Source organism: Cricetulus griseus, assembly GCF_003668045.3.
Source record: "Cricetulus griseus strain 17A/GY chromosome 1 unlocalized genomic scaffold, alternate assembly CriGri-PICRH-1.0 chr1_0, whole genome shotgun sequence".
In the NCBI taxonomy this organism is placed as follows: domain Eukaryota; kingdom Metazoa; phylum Chordata; class Mammalia; order Rodentia; family Cricetidae; genus Cricetulus; species Cricetulus griseus.
In genome coordinates, this window is record NW_023276806.1 from 58,406,253 (window position 1) to 58,425,327 (window position 19,075).

At 43.8% G+C, this 19,075-nt stretch overlaps 1 protein-coding gene across 1 annotated transcript in view; it reads right to left on the minus strand.

Moving 5' to 3' along the window:
• Notch2 (notch receptor 2) overlaps positions 1-19,075 on the minus strand; it is a 132,162-nt gene that overhangs the window by 73,842 nt on the left and 39,245 nt on the right. The window contains exon 3 of the mRNA XM_027393764.2: positions 867-1,126. Coding sequence (XP_027249565.2) covers positions 867-1,126 — 260 coding nt within the window. The remainder of the gene's footprint in view (positions 1-866; positions 1,127-19,075) is intronic.

Sequence of the window (19,075 nt, forward strand, 5' to 3'; positions counted from 1 at the left end):
ATATAGCCGGGCGTTGGTGGCGCACGCCTTTAATCCCAGCACTCGGGAGGCAGAGGCAGGCGGATCTCTGTGAGTTCGAGGCCAGCCTGGTCTCCAGAGCGAGTGCCACGATAGGCTCCAAAGCTACAAAGAGAAACCCTGTCTCAAAAAAACAAAAAACAAACAGAAAAAGAAGTGGAATATAAAAAGATTCTCAATGCCTTGATATGAAAAATGATGTAGAATGTTATTCTTGGACTACTTTCTTTCTATACTTTATGAGGTACCTCACATATTTTATGTTCTCTTAACCATATTTTGTGTCTCTCAGTTGCTTAAAGTAGCTAACACTTACTTACTAAAGGACTTTTAAATGTCTCTGAGCCTTTCCCCAATTCCAACTTGTAGCACAATGCTAAAATGCACACTGGAGTTGGGGACCTTATGTGGTAGCTTCAATGAGCAATGCCCCTCACAGGCTCAAGTATCTGAGTACTTGGTCCTCGGCTGGCAGAGCTATCTGGGGAGGTTACGGTATCTTTAGTAGACAAGAGTCCCGGCTGGAGGAAGTACACAGATGAGGGCAGGCTGTGACGGTATGCCGCCTCACCCCACTTCCACTCTGCTGTTTTGTGTTTGTGGTTGAAAATCCATCAGCCAACTTTCTGGTTGCCTGCTGACATGCCTTCCTAGCGACAATGGATCCTCCCTCTGAACCATAGGCCAAAATAAACTCTTTCTTCTGTAAGCTGCTTTGCTCATGGTGTCTTATCGGAGCTGTGAAGAGTATCTAACACGCCTGAGGAGTGAGACACTGAGATCTAAATGTGCACAGTACAGGTTGCTGCTGAGAACAGGAAAGCACAGGCTCAAGCCAAACCCATTACCTGTAAAGCCGACTTGGCAGGTGCACTCATAGGTGTCCCGGCTGAGCATGTGGCAGGTACCGCCATTCAGACAGGGGCGAGACACAAAGCAGGGGTGAGAGGTTGAGTACTGGCAGTCCTCGCCTGTGAACCCTGAAGCACACCGGCAGATGGCGTCCCCCAACATGGGGTGGGTCACACAAACGCCACCATTTTGACAGCGTTTTTTCTCACAGGGGTCTCGATGTTGACAATATTCTCCCAAGAAGCCCTCTGGACATCTGTATTTAATAAAAAAAAAAAAATTCATGAAAAACACCTGCCTTCTTTTGAGTCCATAGACCAGAAAGTGATGCTATACATGCAAGAAAACATTCAAAGGTGAATAAAGACATCTGAAGGTACAGCCTGCAAGCCCCCTGACTTCGGAGAAGGGGTGCTCAGAGATCTTTCTATATTCCCAGCCCCTTCTGAGTCCTGGCAGGTCACAGAATACTAGATGCATGATCCAGCATAGTCTGCCACAGCCAGTCAGCATGAGCCTTCCTCGGAGAGTCACACAGGCACTGGCTTTGATGGTTTCTCTGTAGAGCACTGTGAATATCTGTCTCCTTGGTCATTAATTTTCTCATTCTGAAGAGGCAGTTAACAAGACTAAGACAGTCATTCTCAAGACAACAAGTAGACTCAACCCTCTAGACTTTCCAGTTTAACATATACAGGCCATCATGTGCCCCTTCTCAACTGAGTACTGAGAAAGGGGAAGCTATTCTCTCTCTGGTCCACACATGGCTCTCAGGGTTATATTTTGGCAGCTGAGACTGAGACAAAAAAGAAAAGAAGATTCGGGAAGGGTTCAAAAAGACATTTTAAATGTTGGTATATAAGCAAATGAAAAGACAAGTAGTATAATTAAGAGTACACAGAATATCTGAATTACCACATAAACAACTATGTATAGCAAAGAAATAATTCAAGAATAACACTCTAGCTGGGCATGGTGGGACACACCTGCAATCCCAGGACTTGGGAGAAGTAGAGGGTCTGGGGTTCAAGGTCATCCTAGGCTACATAGAGAGATCAAAGTCAGCTTGGGGTTACATGAGATCCTGCCTCAAAACAACCTTTTTTCCATATTTTCCATGTTAGAGTATGAGAAATCATTTTATTTTCTACCTCTTACTTCATAAGACACACAGCCACCCTAAACTGCACACATCACAATGTTCTTTAAACAGCACCAAAAGGATGGGGGCTCTCACTTTCAGGATGGAAAAGCTACTATGGGGCCACTAACAACCATGCAGAGCAAACGCAAAGACTTTGATCTTAACAAGTTTGCTGTCTGGCTGCAGCCACAGATAGCTGACTAGACTTATCTGTTCATTTTACTTTTTGGAGGACAGGAAAGTGATCTGGAAGCCTGTTCCACTATTACCTAAAAGACAACACCTTTAAACCAAACTAAACCTTCACCCTCAGACCCAGCCTCAGGTCATGTCTTCTCTGGTGACCTGACGCACTGAAGCCATGCTGAATTCCTTCCCGTTTTTTGCCAAGCATAGCCACTGGTTGGCCAGGTGAGCTCTTAGGGGTCAAGGTCTTTGAGAAAATGAGGAGGGCAAGCTATAAGGGAACTAAGACAACATGCTATAATGACTGGTGGAGAAAACAGCTGGTAAATAGGGACAGTGTGGTGATGTAATCAGCCACAGACTCCTACCCCTTCCCAGAACCATGCATGAGAAATGTGGCAGAGGGGGAGGAGACAGGACTCTTGAGCTTCAACAGTAGGTCCATCACTCTCCAGACAGGAAGAGAGCGGAGTTCACAGTGATGAAACCAATGACTGACTGACTGAAGACAGAGCATACCTCAGCAGGGTAGAGGTCTTATCAAGAGTTCAGGTGTTGGGGCTGGAGAGAATGAGTGCAAACGCCCCAAGTTTGGTTCCCAGCACCCATATCAGGCAGCTCACAATAGCCTGTAACTACAGCTCTAGAAGGATCTGATGCCTCTGGTCTCCTTTTACTCACACATAGATACACATAGACATATAAGTTTGGCTTCTCTGGCTCACATCTTAAATAGTTAAAAAGGCTACTCACACTGTGGGATTGTGTGAGAACCTGCAAACTCAAGTATGTGGAGGAAAAATATTGTGAGTATTAAAATGTTCAGCAAATGAAAACCATTTTTCTCTCCATGCCATCTGAGGAAAATATGATGCATTATCCAAATCACAGCTTAATTTGACAATAGAATGTAGAGCTTTGCTGGGTTTCTTTTTTTTCTTAAATAGAGGCACAGAGGACACCAATGTGGCATGGCTAAAATTAACCCTAAGAGGAATTATTAAAAGCACTTGCAGCTTATTTAAGAAATGTGTTGTGGAAGATGCTGAGAAACTGCATCCCTACTCCCACTCACAGCAGCAGGCCCCTAGGCACCAGGCCTGGTTGATCCTCCTGGGTGGGAACCAGGCACCCTGTGAATAATGGCATGCCTCTAAACCCGGGTGGGCTCTGCCCAGCTCTGCTCCTCAACTGTTACACCACCCCGGTGCTACCATGTGGCATCCGCTAAGAAAGTGCAAACTCATTTAAATGTCAGCATTATAAACATACAATGAAAACAAGGTTCCCAAGAAAACAAAAATGGACCAACATGAGAGTTTGGGGACCTCAAAGACGCTCTCCTGAATTCTCTGTTTCTAGGGTTTAATCCAAATGGTTGTTCCCTACCAAGTATGGAAAATAAGTTTCCACTAAGTAGATCATGTTTAAGAAGGCAGCAACAGTGGAGAAGAGCAAGGAATGGCTTGGGGATCTGACGTGGTCCATTTCTGTATGGCCTATAAACTATGAATGGTTTTAGCATTTCCAGATGCTTGCAAATCTTAAAAAATAATATTTTGTGGCACTTGGAAGATACATAAATTCAAATTTCCGCATCCATAAATAGTCACGTTGGAGTGCTGCCATGATTGCTCATTTGCAGATGGCCATGGCTGCCACAACAACAGAGTGGAATATTTGCAGTAAGACCACATGGCCCGCAAAAATATTTAGTCCCTGGAACTTTGCAGAAATTTGCCAAGTCTTCAGTAGAGAAAACATGGAGCCTATTAATAGCATCCAATATGCTTATTAATCATGACATTAATGATGATAAAGAATATTCTACTAGTTTCCACAAAAAATATTAAACTCATTCATTAACCATGAGAGCAAACACTTAGCAAATGCTGACTATATGCCAAGCATTTTTCTAGTAGTCATGGATACACACAGGTTCAGCATCCAAGGATTCAACCAACCAGGGGTCAAAAAAGTCCGGGTGGGGGCAGGGCTGTGTCCACACTGGCCATGTTCAGTTGCTTTGCCGTTCCCTAGATATACAGCATGACAGCTATTTACACAGCACTAATATTATATTAAGCATTAAAGGTAATGAGCAGGTGGATTAACATGGGAGGATATGCACAGACTGCATAAAAATACTTTGTGACTTTATATAAAGGCTCCATGGAGTTCCTGGAGTCAATCCCCAACTGATATTGAGGGACAACTGTGCTAGGAAAATCTGCAGACTCATGAATGTAAATTTCAGCAGACAACAAAAACCAAAAAAGTAAAAGACACAATAGGCAGAAGAAAACGTAAATCAAGAAGGTACAGAGGGACTGGAGAGATGGCTCAGCAGTCAGGAAGGTACAGGCTGCTCTTGGAGAGGACCTGGGTTCTGTCCAAGTGCCCACATGGTAGCTCATAATCACTGTAACTCCAGGTCCAAGACACAACACCCTCTTCTGAGTAAGTGTTTGTTTATCGAACTGCAGCTCTGGTTCGTCATGTGGGCTCTGTGGATCCCGAGGCAGAGCAGTAGCCCTCTCTGTGGTAAGACAGACTCAATACAAGTGCCTGCCCACACAGGGTCTTTACATCATACAGCACTAAGAACACCATGCAGCAAATGGTAAATGCTGCATATTGGTTAAGTAATATTAGTGACTTGCCACTTCAATCATCTTTCCATAAATTCTGCCCCCCCACACCACATACTCACCCTCATACATACACAACGCATACCATACACACACAAATACACTCACACACATACATACCACATACGCACACATCCCACACATTCATGCATACATAGACACACAGAGAAAGATACACCACACACACACAGTAACTGAAAGCATATGTTCACACCAGCATTATTCATATAAAAGTATGTTCATGTGTTCATATCAGCATGATTCAGAATAGCTGAAGGTAGAAACAGTTCAAACATGCATCATCGATGGGCAGAGACATAAAATGTATCATATCTATTCAATAAAGTATTATTTGACAGTGTAAAGGAATGGAGCCCTGACACATGCTATAACATAGATGAGCCTTGGAAATACTATGCTAAGCAAAAGAAGCTAGAACCAAACAGCCACAGGTGTGGTTCTGTTCTTATGAGCAAATCTACAGACACAACGCAGATGCTGTTACCTGTTCCTTAAAAGTCCACTGTTAATAACACCAAAGACTCTACTATTCATTTCACACACATATGGTAGAAAAGGGTGAATGCGGTGGGGGGGGGGTGAGAAGAGCAGCAGAGAAGACTCGATCTGAAAGGTGAAAGACCACCTTCACAGCAGCCCTCGTGACACAGCCAGCCAGACCCCGCCTCTCACAGACACAGCAGCCTGGATTCTTAACATGGAGCAGAGACATGAATGGCAACTCCCATCTATCTGCAATGCTGCAACTTGGGCTGTCTCCCTAGTAATACAGGGCAGAAAAATTTCCCCTTTCACACTTCCCAACCTGAATAGCCACCCGTCCAGAGAAAAGCCAAAAGCAATGAGCAGCTTTGTCAGTTCCAAAATGACTGAAGCCTGAGGAAATAAACCTCTTTTCCAACTAAAACCAGTGTTCCCTCACCCCGTTTTCCCCACCAAATGTTCTAGCAGCAGGGTGAGCCCAAATTGTACCCAGGCTTTACTGCAGCATTTTGTTGATGTTGTTGTTTATTTTTGTTTTGAGTTTTATTTTATTTATTTGGGGGGGTGGGAATTTGGCCATTAAGAACAACAACAAAGCAAAAACCCCACCACACACAAGAAAGAGGGGCATACTTCACACTACAGCAATTTTTAAATCATAAGTTTTCAAAAACTGTACAGAATGTGGACGGGGGGGGGGGGTGTCTCCTGTGAGCTGCATTGCGGTGCAGCTGTTCCTCATTAAAGCCCCCTTGACTCCCTCTGGGCCAGCTTCCAGCAGAAAATTCTTTACACAGAACTCAGCTTTCAACCCACTTTCCTCTCGCTCTGGGCCTCTCAGCCCTCCACTCTGTAGTGGCAGCCTGCCTCTGTCTGCTGAGCAGGAGGGGGAACTGTCGTTTAAGGTAAATGGGTGGGGGCGGGGAGGGGGGCTCACAGAACCCACAAACCAAATTAAGCATTGGTCAGTAACAAAGGTCTACGGTTTGAAGGGCCCCCAATCCGTCTGTTCTTTCCTGTGGCCATGATGCCAGCCAGGTTTCCTGCCACCACCGCCACCACCCGCCCCTGTCCTGTTCCCGTACCCCCTGTTAAAATAGATAAAAATAATTGCTAACAGCCGAAGCTGGCAGTAACCAGTGAAAGTTCTTTTTAACTTTCAATTCCCAAAGCCAGGCTGAAAACATGTTGGTACCCCAGAGCAGACAGATTCCAGGATAAACGTCTCACTGTGCTCCAGTCCAGGCCACTGGGTAGCCTCAGTGCGGCCCTCATTTCAAGAACTTGGGCCCACGCCTCACCAGACCATCAACCTCTAAATTCTGTGACTCTGTGCAAAGGTAACTAACAGAATTGTGCCTGTTGCTGATTTTTTTTTTTTTTTTAAGCTCGGACTTACAGTTAACTTCCTGGTAAAAAAGGAGAAAATGGAAGTCACCTATCATGTTCATTACTTCCCGCCATCCCCACTCCCACCCATCCCCCAATGTTCCTCCCCCAAAAAGAAAGGGAAATAAAGAAAAAGGAAAGGGAAGCAATATACCTTACTCTGTAAGAGGCAGGAAGTACTGGTGGGAGAGTGGAACTCCAAGCAGGCTGTTTATGGTAAAACATGCATTCTAGGGCCTTCTTAGGTGTAAAGGAAACAAAGATGAGGCTATAATCAACCTTACACACACACACACACACACACACACACACACACACACACACAGTATCACATCCAATACACAAAGACTACCAAACACTGCAGGGCAGGCATTTTTTTACTATGTAAATCTGCTTCCTGGACAGCACATTTCTGCCTTTCTTGTACAAGTATTTCAGAAAATGTTAATCTTGATTCCCACATTAGCGGAATGCTTCCAAATTAAAAAGTTTCCCACAGGAAAAAAAAAAAAAAAAAACAACTTTGAGGGGAGCTGGGAGGCTGGGGACTGTCTCCTGGAGCCCCACCTCACTTGGTTCACATGTGTTCAGGTTTTTCCACCCCCTCATCTGAATAAAGCAATAAACACACTGATTCTAATAAATCCAAACTGAAGAGGCTGAAGTGGCAGGGCCTCAGGGCCATTCATTCACAGCACTGCAACTCTACCCTGGTCCTGGTCAGAGACTGAATCAGAGATGAGGCAATGGGAAGCCAAGGCAATGGGAAGCCATGCTTTATTTACATAGAACTTTGTGAGTGCCCTTATCTCCCAGCTGGCAGTCTGAGCTCATTTATCAGAGCTTGGGGCTGAGCTGGGCGTTCAGGCTCTTCAACAGCCTTCTGAAAGATGGGACAGGGACATTCAAACAGAGCTGAGGCTTGTGTCCCTGCTGTAACAGAAGGTGGCTTTTTTCTTTGTCTTCCTGCACATATCAGTCCTTTACCACATGCCCTGGACCCTGAGAAAATACCCGAGTGTGATTAAAACCTGACAGGCACACTCTAGTCATGAGTTCACAGAAAGCAAACTCTTCACCATAACAGACAAGATGAGTGAGAGAAGAGGGCTGTTCTGAGATCTGTGCTGCAGAAGCAAGCAAGAAGAGTCTGCCATCCTGACAAAGCACTCTTTACACCACTAAGTCCTATCTGGTGCACATTCCAATGTATGCAAGCTGCCGTTATGACGAACATAACTGTCTATTTGGGTGACTTTTGCATTATGGCTGATGGAGCCAGACATTGCTGTTGCTACGCAAGCCTCAAATGCTGCTGTGCATTGTTCCCAACCTCTGAGAACATTCCTGAACTCCTGGTGCATTGTCTTCAAACAACTGTCTCAAGATAGCTTCTCTTCATACAACATGTACTTTCTCTGGACTTGATTTCTTCCAGCTCAAACAACATGCGACAGTCCATCACTACTCATGCCAGACCTGTGCACACTATCCACAGAGTCCCACTCTTGTCACGGCACTCTTGTCACGGCCACACCCTAAAACTGCTTCAAGGCCCTGCTTAAACGTTATTTCCTGCTAGGCAGGATGGCCTGAGCTGCCTAGAATTGCACTTGGGAGGCTCAGGCAGTAAGACTCCTGGAAACATGAGGAGAAGGAGATGCTACAGAAGGGAAGAAAGAGGAAGGAAGAGAGAAAAGGGAAAGGAAGGGTGGGGAGGGACATCCCCAACTTTATGCTCCCATAAATCTGACATATCGCATTAAACTTTACTATAATTATTTACCTTTCCTAATGGACAAGAATTATTCTCTGCTTTACCCCATGTGCCAAACACAGTGACCAGCATATGGAAGTCATTCACTGCTCAGCACTCACATTCTTAACAGATGCCAAAGGGCAAGATGCAAGGGTCCACAGAATCTTTACAACTGAAAGACTCTAAGACTTCAATTACACTGAAAGTTTGAGAGCCACAGGGCCAAGCTATTTACCTAAAGGATTTTTAAACTAATTAAAATTCTTCATACACAGAGTACCTACCCCTTTAACTTCATACACCCAAGACTATTCAAAGCCATCCAGCCCCATATGGAGTAGATTTCCTAAAATCACATTTTCCTCAAAAATATGAAGTTACCCAGCACTCATAGGGAGACGTGTGTATCTGCTGCACACAAGCACGATTTTCACATACAGCTGATACCGCTGCAGAGGCTCACACTGCACCGATGTGTCAGAAGCAGGAACTAGGCAGCACCAGCTCTGCTTCTGAGGGTGGGCAGGGCTTACCTATAAAGTGTCTCAAGATGCTTTGAAGAGCAAATATGATTATTAAAATCATCTCTGTCACAATAGCCATCCCCAAAACTTGCCCACACAAAGGACAACTTTTGCGGTGTTTACATCAACTGACATTGGTTACTTGGATGGTAATGAGAACATTTATTGGCCAAAGAAAAATGTGTGATTTTCACTTCTTTGAATTAGGTCCCTCATTATTTTAGGAGCATCTCTGTTCTGACTGCGGCCATAACCCAGTGCAGACCATCTCAGCCAGAAAAGTGGCACCAACCAAAAGCTGACACCAGAGGGATCAAGTGTGATTCACTGCTGTAATCTCAGCTCACCTGCTTCAAGAACTTCATGTGTACATTAAAACAACAACTAAACATCAGAAACAATGGCTCTTCTGGCCTCTGCCACTTCTCCTAGGAAGATGGGAAGCTGAAGAATGGCTCTTATGCCCTAAAGTGGGTTGGCACACACTTGTCCTCAGGGGAAATCTACCATCGATGCTTGTGTCATCAGCTTGAGAACTATCACTGGTGACATTTTAAATGGCCATATAAAGTGACACAGATGTGTCAGCTTGACTCTTGGCCTAAAACATGTGTTATCTAGCACTTTGAGGAAGTCTGCTGACGCTTGCTCTGAGGGCAGGACAGCATTGACATCATAACGGCAAAATACTTGCTTACAGTTCAGGTTAACTCTTATCCTCTACAAATAAGGCCATTTTTGCTAGAGATAAACTCATTTGATAGAGCACTTGATTCTCGTGTGTGATGCCCTGGACTTAACTTCTAAGACTGTGGCAAAAGGAGAAGGAAAAAAACAGAACAGGGCTGTAGAAACCAGATCAGTATAGAAGCAGCAATTATGAAGTATGCTTAATTTCAGAAAGATAGCTTAATGGTCTGAGGAACACGACTTTTGCTCAGCTCACCTTCTGCATAATAAAACCAAAAGAGATGAAGGTTGGGAGTGTAGCTCAGGGGTAGATACCAAAACACCAAAAAAAACTAATAAATACTGACAGAATAAAAATAATGGACATCTGCAAAATAATTACGGTGCCTAACCTTAATGTGGCATCTATCTACCACTACTCCTCTTAAAAATAGGACCATGGCCTAATGGGGAGGTATCAATTCTTGTGAGTAAAGCATACCTGAGATTTTACAGTGGTTTGTGGTCTCTCATACTACAAAGACTAAACATCCAACAGACACACTGAAAGTACCCCTCAAGTTTACCAAAAGCAAGGGCAAAAGCAGACCCCAAAAGCTGAAGTGACCCAGACTGAATCTGTGCTTCAAGACCCAGCACAAATACAATTCCCCAAGCATAAACAAGGCCAATCTACAGCAGAAACCACAACACACCACAACTTGTGGTCCACACCATCTCTGAAAGTGCTTCATTGATGAGACTGAGCCAAGGCAAGGCTACTACAGATCTACAGATTCTCTTCAGTGCTCCACTGAAGACACTCTCCAGTTGCAGTCAAGATGGCTCTAGAGGAGACACTGAGGGCATGAATGCATGTATATACACATGCAATCCAAGTCTGCCATACATACGAATATATGTGTAAATGTACATGATTGTGTCTCAAGCAATTAGTAGTTTGTCCTCTATTTGAGTGAATATTAAAGTGTAATCAGCACATAGTTTTTAAAATGTCCTGCCTAGGGCTTCAAAACGGCCACAGATCTTTCTGGCAAAGTTGCTGCCCACAGCCATTTCCTCTAGACCAGCCCTGGCTCTGCTAGGAGACAAGTAACCCTGAACTAATCACTTTACCCCTCTGATCCCCAGTCTTCCTGTGCGTTAAAATAGGGTGCTTGGTTCTGGACAGAGGGCTCAATAGTGACAAGCACTGGTTGCTCTTGCAGAGGACCAGAATTCAGTTCCCAGAACCCACATGGCAGCTCACAACCATCCGTAACTCTGGCTCCAGGAGACCCGGTACCCCCTTCCAGAATTCTAGGAGCCCCAAGCACGCATGTGGAGCACATACTCACAAGGGGGCAAAACACCCTGACACATAACAAAAATACACACATCTTTTTAAACAGTACAGTTCTTGACCAAATCATCTCCAACAGTCACTTTAAAACTCCATGGTTCCCACAGTCATGTTCACAGCTCTTAGAGCTATAGGACAGTCACCTCAAGAAGAACAACAAACAATCTCCATATTGTTTGGATTTACCGAACTTTAAAATATTAAACTGTACTACAGTTAATGTTAAGAACATTGAGAGAGTAAGACTCTCTCAAACTGCTCCACAAAACTAATTTTTGTTGATTTGTAAGTTCTGCTTTTCATGATAATACATGTTTGCCCACATCATTTCTTAAAGGGTTGCTACTGTGAAGAAAAAGAACAGGTTGGACATCCAGTTTGCCTGATGGGGTCAAGAGAACCAGCTCAATCCCATCCAAACTCTAGCCAGTCATGTAATACAGAGGAATTCATGGAGCTGTAGTCTGCCTCAGCTCATCACATATCAAATAAGGGAGTGGGAGGGTAGGTGCTCCCTGAGGTCCCTTTAACTTCCTCCTAAGTGTGATTACCTCAACACTTGACATTTAACTCCTTCAGCCCTTTTACCCCAGGATGTAAGGAAGCTGCTTGCGGTGTCAGTGTTGAGGGACAGTGGTATGTATGTCTTGGCCACTGACCCACTATAACCAGGTACTACAGCACTCTAAGTCCTACTCCTTGGGCAAGAATTGTGTCCATGACCCTCTTTTTTCATATCCCTCATGGTGCCTAACTATCCCCCCCAATGGGCCCATGCATGCTTATGTAAATGAATCATTGCTCAGGTCTCACTTTGAGCTAAGCCCTCACAGGACTCATAAGGAGGTCAAGACCAAGCAAAAAAGAACTAACTATGTATTCAAACAATATGGGCACTAAGAAGAAATCCAGAGTCCAAAGGACCTGTCTCTTTCTAGTCCTTAGCATCTTCCCCGAAACCCCAGACCAGCATGGAAGCCTACTTTCTTTGTCATAGACGATTGTGCACATTTCAGGCCTTTACCATAAGTTACACAGGGCATTTAAATGACTGATGTGTATATGAGAGACAGTGGGGTGGGAAGAGAATATTGCACTTAGCCTCATGGGGAATTAACCATTAGATAAATTTGTGTAGGACCTTTCTCCAGAACTGAGTTTCAGGCATCCTCATGACTCAGTACAAAGGCCTCTCCTGCTCAGTCCCCCAGTTTATGACACTGTCTTTAACTCCTGTACAATTTAGAAGGAACCAGGCATGGTGGCCCATGCCTTTAATCCCAAGAAGGCAGAAGCAGGTGGATCTCTGTGGTTTCCAAGACAGCCAGGGCTATGTAGAGAGACCCTGTCTCAAAAACAACAATTTAGATGGCATATATAAATCCCATCATTGAGCTGTGCAGTAGGGACATCCATGAGCTCTGACAGCCAGTGCCAGCCTTTGCCTGGAAGGAAATGAGTCACTTTCTCATTAGTAATCAAATGCTGTCCGTTTTTAAAAAGTGACCCAGACATTCACAGGCATGAGTTTTGGCAATATGAGACTGAGAGTCAGACACCACAAACATTACATACAAATAGGGCTATGGCAGAAAAATTAGAGTCAAGAAGGCTCCTCGGGTACTGTTCAGAGTGACTAAGGTTTCAAAAGGGCAAGCTGCCCAAGGAAGAAATTCCTCAAGGAGACAAGTCCAACTTACACAAGAACCCAGGTTTCAAAATCTTAAAGGGCCAGGAGGGTAAATGAGCAAGGCATTGCCAAGGTCTAGGCAAGAAAATCATAACCACCATCAAATGCTTTCCACACAGAGCAGGCAGCCTGGTTTATTCTGGATAATTGAGGGTTTGGATATGTACTATATAATTAGAGGAAACAAGCAGTAGAGAACATGAGCTAATTTGGGGTAACCAAAGACTTGGCTAACAGATACTCACTTACTCGGATCCCTAAAATGAATTGAACCTGGCCAGTGGGATACTGAACAGATGAGATATGACTGTGAGACACCTGAACCCTCAGTGAAAAGATTGGACCATGCAGCTGTGGAAAACACCCACAGTCACTGTCTCTGTTTTTGTATCACTCCCTCTATCCAAACCCATTCTTTTCCTTGGCTCATGAGATTCTTGGACTCTGACTGTCTTACATACTATGGCCACAAGCCTACCTGGCTACTCTGTCTGGCAACAAGATGAGTCAACACAAAGCCAGAAAGTCTAAAGGAAGAAAGGTAATTGTTGCCAGCTGCCCTCTCTTCCTGTGCCTTGGCCCTCACAACTTCTCATGCTAGGCATTCCATCTCCACACATTTTCGATAACATGTCACTAGAAACCAGACTGATATCCACACACTGTTTTTATAAAATGTTATATTAACTAGAATTCAGACAAGAAAAACAGCAGCCAAAATGGAGACAAATTTGAGGCTTTCTGGTCTATTCACAATACGCAGCACTGAAGGCCTAAGCCACCTCTGGCTTCCTCATCCATAGTATCCACACCTAGGGCATGTCTGGCAACAGTCCTCTGAATCCTTGCCATCCTACTGGGGAGACAGAGATGCTGAGAAGAATGGGCAGTCAGGTAGAGCAGCCACCTCCTTGGAACAGGCGATGGAAATTAAGGGATTCTCATACACTGAGACTCCAAGCCAGACTGTGTTGTGATGAACTTTCTCTTTACACAGAAAGTTGCGATTCTGTATTCGTTGAGTGACACCACCTATCACCACTGTCCTTGTCTTCTCTCCTCTTTCCTAAAGTTCTTTTCATAGAGACCACATGGACTGTTTCTGAGAGGAGCATATTAAACAGAAGTACTCGTCAGAAATGGAAGCCTGATGTTCCCATTCAAGGACCTTAGACCCAGATGACTGCATCTTCAGGAAGGTCACTAACAGTGAACAAATAAGATCTAGAAAATATAGAGAAACTATAATTTACCTTACATTGAGATGGATGTAAAACAGAACTCAAATTGTACAAACATGGAGAAAACACATTCTCCTAATACATGTGCACATGCATACACACTCATGCATGGATGTGCATGCATGTAACAAGGGTGCAATTCCTAAGTACTGAGGAAAAGGCTCCATCATGCCTGTATATTTATGCTATTTTATCAAAGTAAGCTTGGAAATCTCTACATAATTATAGTTTCATTAAATTTTGATTAAGGGCAGATATAGGCAAAACTAAAATGAAGAATATAATTAAGCTTTTCTAGAAAGAGAAATATTTCTCATTCTACTTCCAGGGGAAGGCAAGTGGTGGGGGAAAGAATTCCTACACGAAATGATGGTGCTGACAAGCTACGATTGAACAATAAGCAACTTCACACAGGATTAGGGTTAACCTGGAGACTGTGTTCAAAGAAGCTGAGCTAAACTCCAATCTATTAATGCCAGCTTTGTGAGCCAAAATTAATTGATTTAATTTATTGGCAGCTATCCAAGACAGGCAGAGGGATTCAGGCAGAGCCTACAAATGGCCTTCTACTTCATCAAACAACGAGACATTTATGGCTCCAGCCTACAAAATAAAGAGGATCTGGGAAGAGCATGGGGACCGGGTTAGCATGCACTGGTAAGAAACTGGTGGTCAAGACTCCCATATGGAAGACTCTTCAAACAAACACAGACTAAAGGAGTCTGAAAGGACAGTGTAAATAAGATTCGATTTGGAACAGAACTATTAGACAGGACAAAACCTCAATGGACACAGGTACATGGGTAATTAATTCACTATGCAAATGCCAAGCGATTTTGTACTGGAGGCAACATCTCAGAAGCCACTGGATTTAACCTATTTCAACATCACAGCTGCATAAAATCAGGAAATGGGCAGGTCTCAGGTTTTAAATTTTCTCTACTGAAAAGCACATTCACAAACAGTATTTTCCAGCCCTCATTTCACTGCCTTCTTATATTTCATCTACATAATGGTCGAAACGCTTTAGCCAAGGCTGACCCATGTTAACCTCAGGTAGTTGTAAGCCAGTAGAACATGGTTGAGATGCCCAGGCCTACCTAATAGCACTGTTTCTATTTTCACACCAGAAGCTAAGGGGCCAGGAAGAAGGCACAGCAGATAGTTACCGGCTGCCAAGGCTGACAACCTGAGTTTAATCCCCTGGAATGATGGTGGAGAACTGACTTCTACAAGTTGTCCTCTGACCTCCACATGCACTCCACGGCCCACACATTAAATAAGTAAATAAATAAATAAATAATAAATTTAAATTAATAAAAGCAGAGTTTTGAACTCATATTTGAACTAGCAGTCAAATGTCTTCAAATGTTTTACACTTTCTTTTTGGGAGGCCTTGTTTGCTCTTTCACTTTAATATGCAATTTGCTCCCATTTTATTGCTAGGCAAACAGAGACACAAATGACAGCAAATTTTCTAAGAGCTCATCTTGAGTCAGTATAAAAAAAGTTTTAAGATCTTGGGCAAATTATTTAAACTCTCTGAATATCCATATACTGACTGATAAAGCAAGGATTTGGCATTATGTATTTCATACAAACAGCTTAGCTGAGGTCAGAGCCGGGTCTAGAACAAGGGGCAGCTATCACTATAGTCACTACATTGCCAAAGATCTGATTGCTAGTAGGAAGTAGGCTCAAACTTGAGTCTTGAGTCTATCTGGCCTAGAAATCTATGTTGACAGCATGTTACCAGGGAGGACTCTCCCAAGACCTAGTCCACCCACAAGTGCCAGGCTGAGCCACACTGGAGCCTGAGGCAAACCCAATCATCAGCACTGCTAATCTCTCGAGAATTTTGAGAGAATTTTCCACCATTTTTGTACTAATTTTGACACTCTGAAATATGACATCAAGGTCCCACTGATCTTGATGACTGAGTTCTCAGGCAGTGCTCTCAAGGCCACACCTGAGGCTGTGGGCCTCCCTCTTCTCACCTCAGCCCCAACTCTGCTGTTCACTGCTAGGCTCTGAACAGACCACATACACTGCAATCAGTTAGTTCCCTGACTTTACAACAGCCTTGCAGGGCCGACTCTGAACTGCTTTAGTCGTCCAGCCCAGTGCACTGGTAATAGCTGGATGACTTTCCAAAGAAGTATGAAGTAATGCAACAGTATCAATTAACTGCAACTACAACCACAGACTTGAGTGGGGTATGTGGTACCCCACCTATGGTACGCACAGCCACATTGTACATCACTCTGTTTTAAAGATGTGTTATTTTTACTTTATGTGTATGGGTGTTTTGACTCTATGTAGGTATGTGCGCCACCTGCATGCCTGGTGGCCTCAGAGGCCAGAGAAGCTTCAGATCACCTAGAACTGGGGTTACAGCTGGTTGTGAGCCACCATGTGGGTGCTGGGAACCAAACCTGGGTTCTCCACAAAAGCAGCAAGCGCTCTTAACCAGTGAGCCATCTCTCCAGCCTGGCAATAAGTAACTTTTGAGTTAATCATTCCTAAGTAACACACTAAGAAACAGAGAAAAAAAATACCCCGTGAAAGGTTTCAATAAGCCAAGAATACCACTCTTCATTTAATGTTTAAAAGATGCTAAAGAAACTGTAGAAAAATAAAATGAAAAGGCTATAGAAGTAATGCTGGCTCTGTTCTCACCTTCCAGAGAACATACACGATGATCTGCTAATTAGGGCAAACAACAAGAAGGCACCTGGATGGCAGGGCCCACTTGGCAAGAAAGCAAGCAAGTGGTTGGTCAGTGAGTGGACAGTCCTGTTCCCCGGGTCTGATCTTCAACTCCCCTTCACAGCAGTGAAGGCACTAACTAAGGCCATGAAAGGGACTAATCCTGAGTCAGCTATGTCTTCAGAACCATCACACAGCATAGGCAAAAGCACTGTGGATACAGCCTCCATCACGTGCTGAGTTCTGAGGGAGTCCAGTGCCTCTGATCTCCACTATGACACCTAAATTTGTTAAGAGTACAATGAAGGCAACCAGCCCAGTTTTCTTGGATGGATTTCAGATGCTGGGACCACCAACATTATTCTAATCTTGGCAAAGAAAATACTTAGTTGCTAATGTTTATTACAGCTAGCAGGCAAGGTTTGGATAAAATGTGACACAAGCTTGCATTTTATAACAGTCTGCATCCATCACAACGCACTTTAAAATGTAATTTTTCAATACAAACTAGAGGTTTCCAGGAAAAAGCACCCATCCACAGGAACCTTTGCAACTGTGTGGCTTTACATGTGACATTTCTTTCTTTTTTCAACACTGTGCTAGGCACCTCCGCCAATACAGGAGAGGATGAAGGTCCCTTTACAACTCCAATTTACATTCTTAAGAATAATGGCAATCACATCAGAGGAACTGTCCTGCTCCTAACAATTGTAAACTGGAGCTGAAATATGAAATCACTAAAGAAACTGCAAGGGAAGTAGGAGATGAGAGGGGAAGCAAACGGCGAGAAACCCACATTTAACTGCTTGCCCTCTGCAAGCTGCTCTCCAGTTCAGGTAGCGCTACAAAAAAAAGTAAAATAAATAAAAAATAAAACAACCAGGCGGTGGATGTCTTTTTGGTGGAGAGGAAGCAGGGGCATCAGGGGCTACGGGGGTAAATGAAATCTGAAAGGCAAAACTATGAAAAAGATGGATTCCTCCAAAGGTAAAACCCTGGAAAAGATGGACTCCTGATGGAAAGAACTCAAAGTCTGAACACAGCTGTGCAAATCCTTCGATGGTTTCTGATTGTGCAAGAGGAGGATGAAAATGCAAGAGCCACGAGAGAATTGGATGGCTGCAAAGACTGGATGGGCAGTTCCTCCTCAGAATTCAAGCCTTGAAAAAGTAGAGGGACTTGATAAAAATATCCCCATCGTCCTCTAAAGGGCCACATCTTGGAAATGTGGGCCATATCCCAGCACTAAGGTTGAAACAGAAGCAGACCACCTAACAAAGCCTGACACTAAGCCTGAATAGGATCAAATGCCTACTACCACAAAAAAACGCTATGGGATCAACACTCTGGATGCATCATCCATGGTGTCCAGCCAGTCACTTAAAAGCAAAGTGTGAAGGAAAGCAAAACTGAACCCATAGTCAAGACAAGGAGCAGTGGATAGAAGCACAGCCGCTGAACCCAGACATTACAATCAACAGACGAGGACTTTCATTCCGATAAATATGTCCTTACTGTAAACATTTGTGGACTGGATAACTCATAGCCTCACCTACCCCCGGCGTCCTAGGAGACATGAGTTACCCATGATTTTTAATCAAAATGGGATTTGAGGTGGTTTATACTTGAAAGTCTGGAACAAAGAACTCAAAAGTGATTAATTACATCCAAACTTAATTATATATTTGCACCTCCCAGTAGGACAGGGAGAGAATAAAATGTCTTAACGTTCGAAGTGAGAGGACTTTATTAAGAGCTGACAGCAACTATTTAGCAGCAGTAATTGAGTTTTATGCAAGATTGCACAGGTTCCCCTCGCCTGGCATCACAGTCTGACAGGGTCCTTGGGCTCCTCACAGTGAGAAGAGGAAAAAAAAAAAAATAGTGGAGCTGTGCACAAAGCCCATCTTTGAAAGTACTTATCCTCATCTGTCAATGCGATCTCACCAAGGTTTTCTGTCACTTCTATAAACAATCATTAGGTTTTTGCTGAATCAGAAGCGTAATGCCACCTCAACAGGTTCTGGTACACCTCCCACTTCACAACGTTTTCTCCCAATTCCCACCCTACCCCCTACAAAAGGAACTTGGCTTCAACTTTGTTTCCTTAATCCACTAAGCAACCTCAGGAATAAAAGACAATCACATGCTCTGCATGCCTGGTGTAATTTTCATAACCCTTTAAGTGTTGGAATACTCACTCACTATTTTGTGAAACTATTCACTGAGGAACCTGGGTTTTCTGGGCGGAGGGGTGAGGGGGGGAGCTGGAAAGTGTGTGAGGACACGCCAGTTTTACTTCTAATGATGCTTGTGAGCCCAGAGGGGTTAGGGCAGCATCTCAGAGCGATGTGTGCATCTCTCACTGTCCTGTTG